This window comes from Mobula birostris, chromosome 23 (assembly GCF_030028105.1).
Source record: "Mobula birostris isolate sMobBir1 chromosome 23, sMobBir1.hap1, whole genome shotgun sequence".
NCBI classification, from domain to species: Eukaryota; Metazoa; Chordata; class Chondrichthyes; order Myliobatiformes; family Myliobatidae; genus Mobula; species Mobula birostris.
Genome location: NC_092392.1, coordinates 39,978,670 through 39,992,093, shown reverse-complemented (window position 1 = coordinate 39,992,093; position 13,424 = coordinate 39,978,670). Strand labels below are relative to the sequence as shown.

The following is a 13,424-nucleotide window of genomic DNA, read 5'->3' as shown; positions in this document are numbered from 1 at the left end:
CAGAGAAGTTGCACTATCCATCCTGCAAGCTAAAATGATCCAAGCTGTGAAATGGTTGTTGTAAAGTAGTTATCACAAGCCCTGAGCTTTATATGATAGCATAGTAGGTTACACGACACAATTACAGCTTGGGGCTTCGGAGTTCAGAGTTCAGTTCCGACACGCTCTGTAAGAAGTTAGTCTGTCCTTCCCGTGAGCGTGTGGGTTTCCTCCTGGTTTCCTGCAACTTTCTAAAGACCTACCGATTGGTAGGTTAATTGGTCATTGTAAATTGTCCTGTGATTAGGCTAGGATTAAATAGGTGAGCTGCTGGACATTGGACGGGAAGGGCCTGTTTCACAATGCATCATAAATAAATAAGTGATACTATGGTGGGAAATAAGGCAATATTAATTCCATCCAGCTGCAGGCTGAACTCCAATGCCTTCAAACCTAAGGTTGTGGAGGATCTTGACACAAACTCTATCAGTAATCTTCTTTGGGTACATCTCCACTCAGTAAGTTAATTGACTGAGTGCATCAAAAGTGAGACAGCCTGGTCTTATTCATTTATTTAAATTTGTCTGTGCTCTGGGCAATGTTTGGGTTTAACATTTGCTATGTCATGGTGTTGAAGGACCGATGAAGAGGATTGTTGACCTGTTGCCCTATCACCACATGTGGGGAACAAAAGGCTCCTTCACACTGCTGCTGTTTGGTGATTACACATTTGCTTCACGTCCACACTGCAACCATTGGATGCACATTTATACAGCAAATTGTACTGTCTGTCACATTAATAAGACGGATGGCACTTGTTCATGCCGGAACCATACATAAATAAGTAATTTGTGAAATCAATTCCACATGCAGCTCTAAATTTATGATGGAGCTCAACAATACAGGTTGTTTCAATCTGCATGGAGAACCCATTATTAAGCAGCAGAAAGAATGTACCACATAAGGGTTTCAAAGACTTGTAATTGGACTGTTGTGTAGGAATGTTGGTCGTCAGGAAGCACAGGTTTGTGTTTACAGAGCTTGTCCGAGTTTGTGAAGGATAGTGAGGTGTGGCTTAAAAAAAAAATTGCCTTGACTTCTGAACTTCATCTAAACTTTGTTAATCCAGCCACGGAGGCTTTTTTAACTAGTCATTCTGGGAGAGAACTTGATTATAATGTTATTGATCTTGCAGCACGCTCAAATGAGTGTTCTGTACCTGATCGAAATGGATTAGATATACAGTACTGTGCAAAAGTCTTGGGTACATGTATATAACTAGGATGCCGAAGACTTTTGCATAGTACTGGAGTAATTTTATATATTGCAGTGTACTGCTGCAGCAAAACAGAAACAAATTTCATGTCATAAGTGAGTGTTGATAAACCTGATTCCGATATGGATATCGATGTGGATTGAGAGTGGGAAGGGGGCTGGGAGAGGGGAATCATGGTTGGGAAAAGGGGCAGGGAGTGGAAAGCACCGGAGAGACATTCTGTAATGATCAATAAACCAGTTGTTCAGAATCAAGTGACCTTGCCTGGTACCTCAGGGCTGGGTGTGTCTGCACCCAAGCCACCCCTGTCCCTGGCACTCCTCTGCCATCTGACCCATGCTCCTCCGGTGGTACTCCAACCTCACCATTCCCTACGTCCTTTGCTCCCACAAGATTTACAAACTTGCTGTCTGCTCCATTTGGCAAATACAGAACTATGCAAAAGTCTTGGGCATCGTAGCCACATATATATGCCTAAGACTTTTGCACAGTACGGTGTTGCCCATTGTGATTTCAGTGCCCAGTATCAAAGCTGTCAGATTTAGTTCTCTGTACCCCTTAGGTAAAAGATATAGGAACAGAATTAATCATTTTGGCCAATGGTTGATTTATTCTCCTTCTCAACTCCATTCTTCTGCCTCCTCCCTGACACCTTTGATACCCTTACCAATCAAGAACCTATCAACCTCCTCTTTAAAAATACCCAGTGACCTGGCCTGCACAGCTGGCTGTGGCAAGGAACTCCATAAAATTTCCCACCCTCTGGCTAAAGAAATTACTCCTGATTAGTTCTGAATGGATATCCCCCTAATCTGATGCTGTACCCTCTGGTCCTCTCCACCACTCCACATCCCTCTGCCATCCTCCCTGCATCCACTCTATCTAAGCCTTTTAATATTCAATAGGTTTCAATGAGATCCCCCCTCCATTCTTCTAAACTCAAGTGAGTACAGGCCCAGAGCCATCAAATGCTCCTCATATGTTAGCCCTTTCATTCTTGTGATCATTCTCAAGAACCTCCTCTGGACCCTCAACAAAGGCAGCACACCTTTCCTTGGATAAGGGGCCCAAAACTGCTCACAGTACTACATGTGCAGTCAGACCAATTCCTTATGAAGCCTCAGCATTACACCCTTGTTCTTGTATCTTAGTCCTCTCAGAATGAATGCTAACATTGTATTTGCCTTCCTTACCACTGACCCAACCTGCAAGTTATCCTCCAGGAAATCTTGCACGAGGGCACCCAAGTCCCTTTGCACCTCTGAGTTTTAGATTTTCTACCCATTCAGAAAACAGTCCGTGCCTTTATTCCTTCTACCGAAGTGCACAACCATACACTTCCCTACACTATAATCCATCTGTCACATCTTTTCCCATTCTCTCAATCAGTACAAGTCCTTCTGCAAACTCCCTGCTTTCTCAACACTACCTGCCCCTCCACCTATCTTCATATTGTCCACAAAGCCATCAATTCCTTCATCCAAATAATTGACCTGTAACGTGAAAAGAAACAATCCTCACACTGATCTCTGCAGAACTCTACGAGTCAATGGCAGCCACCCAGAAGAGGCCTCCTTTATTCCCACTCTTTGCCTCTTGCCAGTCAGCCAATCTTCTATTCATGCTAGTATCTTTTCTATAATACCATGAGCTCTTATCTTGTTAAGTAGCCTCATGTGCAGTATCTTGACAAATGCCTTCTAAAAATCCAAATAAACGATGACTGACTCTCCTTTGTCTATCCTGCCTGTTAGTTCCTTGGAAGAATTCCAACAGGTTTGTCAGAATTTCCCTTTAAGGAAACCACGCTGACTGTGGTCTATTTTGACATGTTGGCTCCAAGTACCCCAAACCTCATCCTTAATAATAGACTCCCAACATCTTTCCAACCACTCATATCAGGCTAACTGGCCTATAATTTCCTTTCTTCAGCCTCCTTCTCTCCTTAGAGTGGAGTGACATTTGCAATTTCTCAGTCTTCTGGAACCAATCCAGAATTTAGTGATTCTTGAATGACCATTGCTAATGCTCCAAAATCTCTTTGGCTACTTTTTTCTTAACCCTGGGGTAGAGTCTATCTGGTGTAGGTAACTTACCTACCTTCAGACTTTTTAGCTTCCCAAGCACCTTCTCCTCATTAGTAACAATGACACTCACTTCTTACCCCCTTACTCTCGAATTCTGGCATACTGCTAGTGTCTTCACAGTGAAGATAGAAGCAAATTACTGTTTGAGTTCCTCTGCTATTTCTTTCCCCCCACCACCACATTACCTCTCCAGCATAATTTTAACTGGTTCACCACAATTTTAAAGGTTTGATACCAATTCTTGTCTCTCTTTTTGTATATCTGAAAAAAATTGCATCCTCCTTTATATTATTGGATAGATATCTTCATATTTCATCTTTCTTTATAGCTTTTTTGTTGCTTTCTGTTGGTTTTTAAAAGCTTCCCAATCCTCAACTTCCCACTAACTTTTGCTCTATTACAGTATATGCCCTCTCTTTGGCTTTTATGCTGTCTTTGTCTTCCCTTGTCAGTGAATGTTGCCTCATCCCTAAAAAAGCAACTTAGAATCTATCTGCCTCTTTCCACTGATGGAATAAGGCCACCAGTAACTTTGCAAATGTAAGCACAAGTATTAAGTAAAATGATTTACTGTATGTTGGATAACATGTCATCTTTGCAAGAACAAAATCTATATTAGTCAAAAAGAACAGTGGAATAATATGCTATTACTGATAGATTTTTGGTGCAATTTTATCATTTGTATGATTGTGCTATATTCCAGGAATTCATAGCGCTAGGAATTTCCAATATTTTTGCCGGCTGCTTCTCAAGCTTTTTAGCGGGCACTGCTCTGTCCCGTACAGCTGTACAGGAAAGCACAGGAGGAAAAACTCAGGTAATAAATAATAGTGGATAAATATGTGTTTATATCTTGTTAAAGTTCAAAGTAAATTTATTATCAAAGTACATGTATGTTACCATATACAACCCTGAGATTTTCTTGCGGGCATAATCAATAAATCTATAGAATAATAACCATAACGGTATCAATGAAAAACCACTCCAAATTGGGTGTTCAACCAGTGTGCAAAAGACAACAAACTGCGCAAATACAAAAAGAAAGAAGTAATAAATAAACAATAAATATTGAGAATATGAGATGAAGAACCCTTGAAAGTGAGTCCATTGGCTAGTGGGAACATTTCAATGATGGGCGAGTGAAGTTATCCCCTTTGGTTCAAGTGCCTGATGGTAACTGTTTCAGAACCTGGTGTTGTGGGTCCTGATGTTCCTGTAACTACTTCTATTTTTATTGTAGATTGCTGGACTTTTAACTGCAGTAATTGTGATGATTGCCATCCTGATAGTTGGAAAGCTACTTGAACCTCTGCAGAAGGTAACTTTTCATTTGTATTGTGACATGTTGTCTCCAGGATCGTTAGGAATAATTATGTAAGAGATGTTCATGTTAATTTGGGTTTATGCAGTCTGGCTTCACTGATCTGTTAAATTCTGAATTTGCAAGCTTTAAAGTTTTCTTTTTCTAAAGCCATAATGACATTGTTCGCAACTTCCTCCCCCCACCCCAACCAACATGAAATTTGATGGTATCGCATTCAAATTACAGCTGCAGTGCAGTCTGGTGGTGAGCTCTTCTTGTTTACTCAATAGTATTGCGCAATCTGGTTGCCCACAGAAATGCATTTTATTTTGTCGAGATTTATTGTCTGAGTCGAAGATAAGGTTCTCCACCTCCTTGCTCTGTGGTTGTGAAAATAATCACGACATTAACAGGCCATTCCCGCATCCTCTGCATCACAATTGAAGATGTCTGCCAAAGTGCCCTGTTGCAGCAAGCAAAAGGAAGGAAATTTGATTGCTCATAAAATGAGTAGTTAACTTAATCTCATTGACCGTGGTATTTCCACACCGGTTCACCACAATTTTAAAGGGAGGACAGATTTGCAATGTAGATCACGGAGGGGCCCATTAGAGCAATGATTTTTTTTTTAAACCACATATTGTTCTGATGTGATAGACATTGTGAAACGTATGCCTTTTCCTGAATTCCAAATGCACACTCAATGGCTTCTTCAAAACAATTTTCCCATTTGAACAGGGTGGACTGCCATTGTCATGTTGTCAGTCCATGTGCATTGTACATCTGGATGTTGAAGAGAGTTTGATTTACCATCTAAACCAGTGCAGCCTAGGATTAAATTGACCTTTCACCCAAATTCTAAACCATTCCTTTGCATATTCAGAAATAACGTATGAAAGACATAAACAAAATATCCACATTTAAAAAGACATTTGGATAGGAAAGGTTTAGACCAGGGGTTCCCAACCTTCTTTACCATTAAGCAAGGGGTCTGTGGACTCCAGGTTGGGAAGGAACCCCTAGTTTAGACGGATATGAGACTAGTTTAGGTTGGCACCTTGTATGGACAAATTGGGCTGAAGGGCCTGTTGCCATTCTATATTCTGCAATTTTATATGGCTCTCAGCAATGTGCTTCCAATTAGTTAAATCTATATCAACACAGGCCTATAAATCTAATCCTTCTCAGTCAGAGAATTGATAATTCAAACAATTATCTCCCTGCTTGTACCTTCTGCTTGTATCAGTGCTTTTTCTCCCTTGTATCTCTTACCATATCTAATTACTGCCTGTTCTAACTGCTATTCTATTGGGAAGAGTAATTGTTGTCTCAGTGTCCTTCCCTTTGCTGAGCACATTGTCCTTCAAAATTTTTTTTAGCTGCTGCAGTCACCAGTGCACTATCTTGTATTCTTTCATCTGATTGGTTGCTGTGCACAAACTAGCTGTATATTTCCATCTCTTGGCATGGATAAGCCGAGAGCTTCAAGGAGATGGAATGGTGTTATTACTAAAGTGTGTGCAGCTCTCATTTAAAAAAGAAATTACTTCCATGACCTATCCAATTTTAAACAGAAAACCTTGCAAATTGGAGATCCAGATAGCAGTTGCAGTCAATAGCATAGGGTCTCTTCATTGAGGCAGCTCATGGAAGGACTATAAAATCAACAGACTGAACAGCAACATCCTAATTCCTTCAATTATTTATGTATACACCTCATCAGATTTTCAAACAAATGTTCTCAAAGCTTCACACAGTGCTTCTGTCTCAAAGAACGTGCTTCTTTAGCCAGTCCCCATCAGCTATAAATTACCAGATCTTGGGCTGATATTGGATGGGGAAAAGAGATGGTATCCGTAATAGTTATTATATTACCAGACATGTAATCTAAAGGCCTGGAGGCCACCAGGACAGCAGAAGTCTTTCATTTCGGTTAATAACACAGATTTATAAATGTAAAAGTTAAAGATGACTACAAACTTCTGGATTGTCCTGAAGTCCCAACTGTGTTATTAATGTGCATCAGATATGAAATCTGGTGTTCTTACTCAGTTTGGTAAATGTGCCTCCAGACTCGGCAATCTGATTGATTTTAACCTCCTCAGTTCAAAGAGGATGTGGAATACTGTATATGCTGGCTCTGCCGGTGATGTCCTGATTCAGAAAAATCAATAATAAAGTTCAATTTGTCAAGTTCGTACTTCTCCACTCTCACTTGCTTTTCTTTTTGTCCTTCAGCCAATTCTTCCAATGCCCTACCATTCCCACCTTCCCAGAGTGAACTGTAGTTGCAGGATAGATCCTAAGTAAGATGGTGGGACCTCACTGATTTTTGTTTCCTTTTAACAAAGCTGGTAAATGAGAAAAAGAGCTATTTCAAGAAGAGTTGTTTTAAAACATCCTGCTGCTTCCTTTGGAGCAATATGCTGGAGACTTGTACTCAGTTTTCAGAGGGACCAGCTGGCCATTTGTGTCACATGGGGCTTGCAAATTGATCCCTGCAGAAGTTTGTCAGAATCATAAGCAAATATAAATGTCTTTTGAAACACTGAGGATTAATGTTATATAATAAATTGAATTTTCTCATTGGTAATATTTCTTCCTATTGACTCAATACAGAACTTCATTTACAGTTCAAAGGAAACATTGCTGGAAGAACTCAGTGGGTTGAGCAGCATATGTGGAAGCAAGAAGCATAAGTTGATGTTTTGGGTTGTTTTCGGGTCCTCCACAGATGCTGCTTAACCTGCTGATTTCAAAAGTTCAAAGTACATTTATTATCAAAGTGTACGTGTGTGTGTGTGTGTGTCACACCATATGGGCATACTCAATCAATCTATAGAATTGTAACTATAACAGGATCAATGAAAGATCAACCTGAGTGCAAAAGACAACAAACTGTGTAAGTGCAAATATAAATAGTAAATAGTAATGAGAATGTGAGACAGAGTCCATGAAAGTGCGATCATTGGTTGTGGGGAAATTTCATTAATGGACATGTGAACTTGAGGGTAGTTATTCCCTTTTCTTCCAGTGTTCTATTTTTTTGTTCCAGATTTCAGCATCTTCAATGTCCTTTGTCTTTATTTCCACCTCCTTGGACTCCGTTTTACTGTATTAGAAAATTATTGTGAAAAATAGTGGGCATAATATGAAACTATAAGCTGAGTTTTGAATGCTGAGCATTGTATGTTTGATATTCATTTTTTTTAAATTCAGGCTGTACTGGCAGCAATTGTCATTGCCAATTTGAAGGGAATGTTCTGGCAATTTTTTGATGTTCCAGTTTTATGGAGGCAAAACAGAGTTGATTGTGTAAGTATTTTGAAAAACAGTCCTTGTTGAAACTGTTCGTTAGAAAATTTGGAGGTTTCATACTCTTAAGAATTGGGTATGACTGAGATATATGACTGCCAACTTAGGGTCACAGTTAGCGTGTCACTGTTGCAGTTTGGGGCATCGGAGTTCAGAGTTCAATCCCAGCATCCTTTGTAAAGAGTCCCTGTACATCCTCCCCGTGGAAAGCGTGGATTTTCTCAGAGTCCTCCAGTTTCTTCCCACAGTACAAAGACTTAACGGGCAGGTTAATTGGTCATTGTAAATTGTCCCGTGATTAGGTTGGGGATAATCAGGTTTGTTGAGGTTGCTGCGGTGGTGCGGTTCGAAGAGCTTGAATGGTCTATTCCACACTGCGTCTCTAAATCTAAATATTACTAATCTGGTATAGTGCACGTTTTGTGATGTTTTTCTTGTACTGTCATCAATTTGAATGCAGCCATGCCCTCATCGCAGTAATGGAGCCTTAAATCATACAAAAATGAATTTATTCATCCAATCTAAATCTAACAATCAACAGTAAAATGTCCAAGAAGAACTAGAGATTTAAATTTTTACCCAATACCTTTTTAAAACAAAAGGAGTAATTTGACAGGCTATTGTAATGGAGAGTTAAACATGAAATGGTTTATTTTTGTTTAATAAGTGTACGTCTAAAGCTAATAGATTTTTAACTCTCTTGGTAAGATGAGTATTTTTTAAAAACTGTCAATCATTAAAAGATTGTGTTCTAACTTGCATTGTCCTGTTTTTCTGCAGCTCATATGGGTTGTGACATGGATTGCATCCATCCTTTTGGGATTAGATTTGGGGCTTTTAGTTGGTGTATGCTTTGAACTTCTTACTGTTGTCCTTAGGGCCCAGTTGTAAGTATTTGATTATCGTTTTTTTTTAAAGAATGAAATTGTTTTATTTATCATATACTAAATAAAATCATTTATTAAATTAAACATTAATCTTTTAGCCCAGTTTCCGCAGCTCTAGCAAATGTACCAAACACAGACATTTACAAGAATCTGAAGAAATATAAAAATGTAGGTATATTTCATTTTGTTTTACTGTGCTCCAAAATATGGTTCTAGTATTATTGTTCTAATGGAGAGTGTTTTCCTATTGTGTTTGACAGCTTGTTGAACCAAGTGGTGTGAAGATCTTCAAATTTTCTTCTCCCTTGTTTTTTGGAAGTGTTGATTATTTTAAGGAGAGACTCAATAGCATTGTGAGTATGATCTCTAGTTGTATAAAATGCAGCTCTTTTAAATACATTTTTATTTAACTGGCTTGTAATTTTATGAATGAAATCTTTTCAGGTTGGATTTAATCCAGTTCGAGTGTTCAATAAGCGAACAAAGGCTTTGAAGAAGATTCAGAAACTTGTAAAGAAGGGTCAATTAAGAGCAACAAAGGTGAACCCACTTAAATTGACTTTGTTATACTGGCCATTTCTATAAATGAGTAAATTTTTAATTAATTTTAGCTTCTTACTCCATTCCCTTCAATTTTCTGGCCTTCATGTGCTGTATCTCTGCAGCCTGTATCCATTATCCTATTATTTTTTTAAAGTATTTTCTCTCATACTTGTCACAATATTGCATTTCCTCCAATAGCTTCATCTCAATCTTGGATGTCTTTTGTTTGTATATTCACACATAACTGTCTTCCTCATTAATGTCAGTTATAGAAAAGTACTGTACAGAAACAGGCTCTTCGGCCCATCTAGCCGGAGCTGAACCACTTAAACTGCTTACTCCCATTGACCTGCACCAGGATCATATCTCCCACTCCCCGTGTACCTATCCAAGCTTCTCTTAAACATTGAAAGTGAGCTCACACGCACCACTTGCACAGGTAGGTCATTCCACACTTTCATGACCCTCTGAGTGAAGTTTCCCATCACATTGCCCTTAAATTTTTCACCTTTCACCCTTAGCCCATGACCTCTGGTTGTATCCCACCCTACCTCAGTGGAAAAAGCCTGCTTGCATTTACCCTATCTATACCACTTATAATTTTGTGTACCTCTATCAAATCTCCCCTCAGTCTTCTGTGTTCCAAGGAACAAAGCCCTAACCTGTTCAATCTTTCCTTATAATTCTAGTCCTCCAGACCTGGCAACATCCTTGTAAATTTTCTCTGTAGTCTTTTAACCTTTTTTATTAAAATCAATTACTTCTGTTAATTTTTTTTTAGGTGAATATGAATTCCCTCACATTCAACTTCCAAATGAATGTGAATGAATGGTCTGTCTCTGCTGTCCAGAACCATCACTCAGCATCGCAACATACCTGCAAAACACTAAACCCAGTGGGGTGGGCCTTCCTTGCTTTCCTGAACCATCCTGGATTCCAGCAAGAAATCCATCAAACTTTAAGAGCTGGAAAAACTCGCTTCCATATTTACCAGCTGTAAAAGCTGAGTGTGGCTGATAGTGCATCATTTTTAGTGATTTGACATTTTAAAAACTATTGAAAATAAAGTAACAAGATGTATATAAAATGCTTGATTTCATGAACATCTGCAAGCATTGGATGTTAGCCTACTGTACAGATTACTCTCTTCTGTCCTGCATCTCCCACCAACCCTACTCCATTACCACAAATCGTGTCTTCATCACTCTTTTCGTTTCACACTTTCAAAGCTCATTCACCTTATTCTGGAGTATTCTCCTGGTCAAAAGTAACTTTATTATTAAAGTACATATATGTCCTTGTATACAATGCTGAGATTCATTGTTTTTGCAGACATACTCAATAAATCTATAGAATAATAACCTTAACAGAATCAATGAAAGACTGCCCAACTTGGGTGTTCAACCAGAGTGCAGAAGATGACAAACTGTGCAAATACAAAAATAAATTAATAATAATTAAACAAACATATTGGGTACATGAGATGAAGAGTCCTAAAAGGTGAGTCCATATGTTGTGGAAACATTTCGGAGATGGAGTAAGTGAAGTTGTCTCCTTTGGTTCAACAGCCTGATGGTTGAGGGGTAGTAACTGTTCCTGAACCTGGTGGTGTGAGTCCTGAGGTTCCTGTACCTCCTTCGTGATAGCAGCAGTGAGAAGAGGCTATGAACTGGGAGGTGGGGGTCCCCGATGATGGATGCTGCTTTCCTGCGACAGTGATCCACGTAGATGTACTGAATGGTGGGGAGGTCTTTGCCCATGATGAACTGGGCTATATCCACTACTTTTTGTAGGATTTCCCACTCATTGGCGTTTCCATAACAGGCTGTGACACAGCCAGTCAGTACACTCTCCGCCATACATCTATAGAAGTTAGTCAAAGATCAAGAAATCTCCACCATGAGGACATAAGAAATAGAAGCAGGAATTATCCTAAATTCTGAACATCTTGAATTTATTGTGTATGCCTGCAAGAAAACAAATCTCAGGGTCGTATATAGTGACATTCATGTACTTTGGTAATAAATTTCCTTTGAACATCTTAGAATACTGAAGCCTATTAATCACAAATATACTCTTATGACCAATCAACTGCGGCCTTTTAAGGTGGAGAATTCCAAAGGTTTGCAGTCCCCTGCACGAACTGATTTCTCCTAGTCTTGGTCACTTTATCCTGAAAAGCTGACCCCAAGATCTGATCTATCCACCATGATATTGGAGCCTCTGGATAAAATTCTGCCAAGCCCACTCGTTTTTCTAAACTGTCTAGAGTGCACTCTGTCTCACATCTCAGTTTATTGAGTAACCACAGAATGTGTGCTGCACCAACTTAATTTCTCTTGCACAACGATCAAGACTGCACAAACTAATCCAAATGTGATCTCATCAGTATTATGCACAATATTAGTAAAAGTTCCTTGTTTCTGTACTCTTAATTCCTTTGGAATAAAGACCAAGGTCCCACTTGCTTTCCTAATTGCTTGTTTACCTGCATGTTTACTTTGTCTGTGACGAACCAGGACACCCAAGTCTTCCTGAAAGCAAACACATTTCTCAATTTCAAATAGAAATCACCATTTCTATTCTTTCTGATAAAGCGCTTAGCCTCATATTTTCCCATAGTGTTGGTCACCTTCCTGTAACTCCAGATTTTCTTATTTTCCTCTGCCGTCTGTTGAGGGTAATTTTCCATTATTTTATATGCAGGATGAATTTCGCAGTGATCCAAGTTGGTATTTGTCCAGCAGTTATATTTCAGAAATTGCTTTCCCATCTTTAGGACGGGGTTGTAACTGACGGAAGTATTGCCAATGAAGCTTTCGAAGATGACGAGAACGCTGCAGAAGAGCCAGATCCAGACGTTCCCACAAAGGAAGTGGAAATCCAAGTTGACTGGAACGCTGAACTCCCAATCAAAGTCCTGGTTCCCAAAGTTACCATTCATAGCCTTATTTTTGATTTCAGTTCCGTGTCATTTATTGACATTGTGGGAGTCCGAATCTTTAAAATGGTAAGTAAACTTTTGTTGTAACAAGTAGCATTGTGAAAATCATGTTTATAAAAAAAAAAATCCCTAAAGTACATCATTAATACCTACAGTTTTAAGTGATTTGTTCCTTGTGAGATCCTTTCTTTAGAATATGGATGGTCTAATTAAAAGGAATTGAGGGCTAGGTTTTAGAATTCATTCTGATGTGAAGACCATAAGACATAGGAGCAGAATTAGGCCACATGGCCCAATGAGTCTGCTCTACCATTCAATTGTGCCTGATCCTTTATTTTCCCCCTCCTCAGCCCCATTCCCTTTCCCTCTCCCTGTAACCTTTGATGCCGTGCCAATCAAGAACCTATCGATCTCTGTGTTAAATACACCTAAATGACCTGGTCTCCAATGCCAGCACATCTCGTCTAAGATGAGGAGCCCAAAACTGTTCACAATACTTAAGGTGCGGCCTCAGCAATGTCTTATAAAGCTTCAGCATCATATCCCTGCTCTTGTATTCTAGACCCCTTGAAATGAATGCTAATATTGCATTTGCCTTCCTCACCACTGACTCAACCTGCCACTTTCTTGCCTGTTCTCCTAATATAAGTACTACAGGCTTCCTATTTCCTCAACTCTACCTGCCCCTTCACCAACCTTCGTATCATCTGCAAACTTGGCAGCAAAGCCATCTCTTCCATCATTTAAACCATTGATACACAGCATAAAAAGAAGCCGTCACAACACTGGCTTCTGCGGAACACCACTAGTCACTGGCAGCCAACCTGAAAAGGATCATTTTATTCCCACTTGCTGCCTCCTACCAATCAGCCAATGCTGATAACTTGTAATACCATGAGTTCTTAACCTGGTAAGCAGCCTCGTGTATGGCATCTTGTCAAAGGCCTTCTGAAAGTCCAGATTTCCATCCACTGCATTCCCTTTATCTATCCTACTTGTAATCTCCTCAAAGAACTCCCAACAGGTTTGTCAGGCAAGATTTTCCCTTGAGACCATACTGACTTTGCCCTGTCTTGTCCTGTCTCACAAA

At 39.5% G+C, this 13,424-nt stretch overlaps 1 protein-coding gene across 8 annotated transcripts in view; it reads left to right on the top strand.

The window, feature by feature from the left end:
- LOC140186625 (pendrin-like) overlaps positions 1-13,424 on the top strand; it is a 105,254-nt gene that overhangs the window by 77,180 nt on the left and 14,650 nt on the right. For all 8 annotated transcript variants that reach the window (XM_072240986.1, XM_072240989.1, XM_072240985.1 and 5 more), the window contains 8 exons: positions 4,046-4,159; positions 4,583-4,660; positions 7,865-7,960; positions 8,741-8,847; positions 8,946-9,015; positions 9,108-9,200; positions 9,292-9,387; positions 12,170-12,400. In XM_072240986.1, the coding sequence (XP_072097087.1) occupies positions 4,046-4,159; positions 4,583-4,660; positions 7,865-7,960; positions 8,741-8,847; positions 8,946-9,015; positions 9,108-9,200; positions 9,292-9,387; positions 12,170-12,400 (885 nt within the window). The remainder of the gene's footprint in view (positions 1-4,045; positions 4,160-4,582; positions 4,661-7,864; positions 7,961-8,740; positions 8,848-8,945; positions 9,016-9,107; positions 9,201-9,291; positions 9,388-12,169; positions 12,401-13,424) is intronic.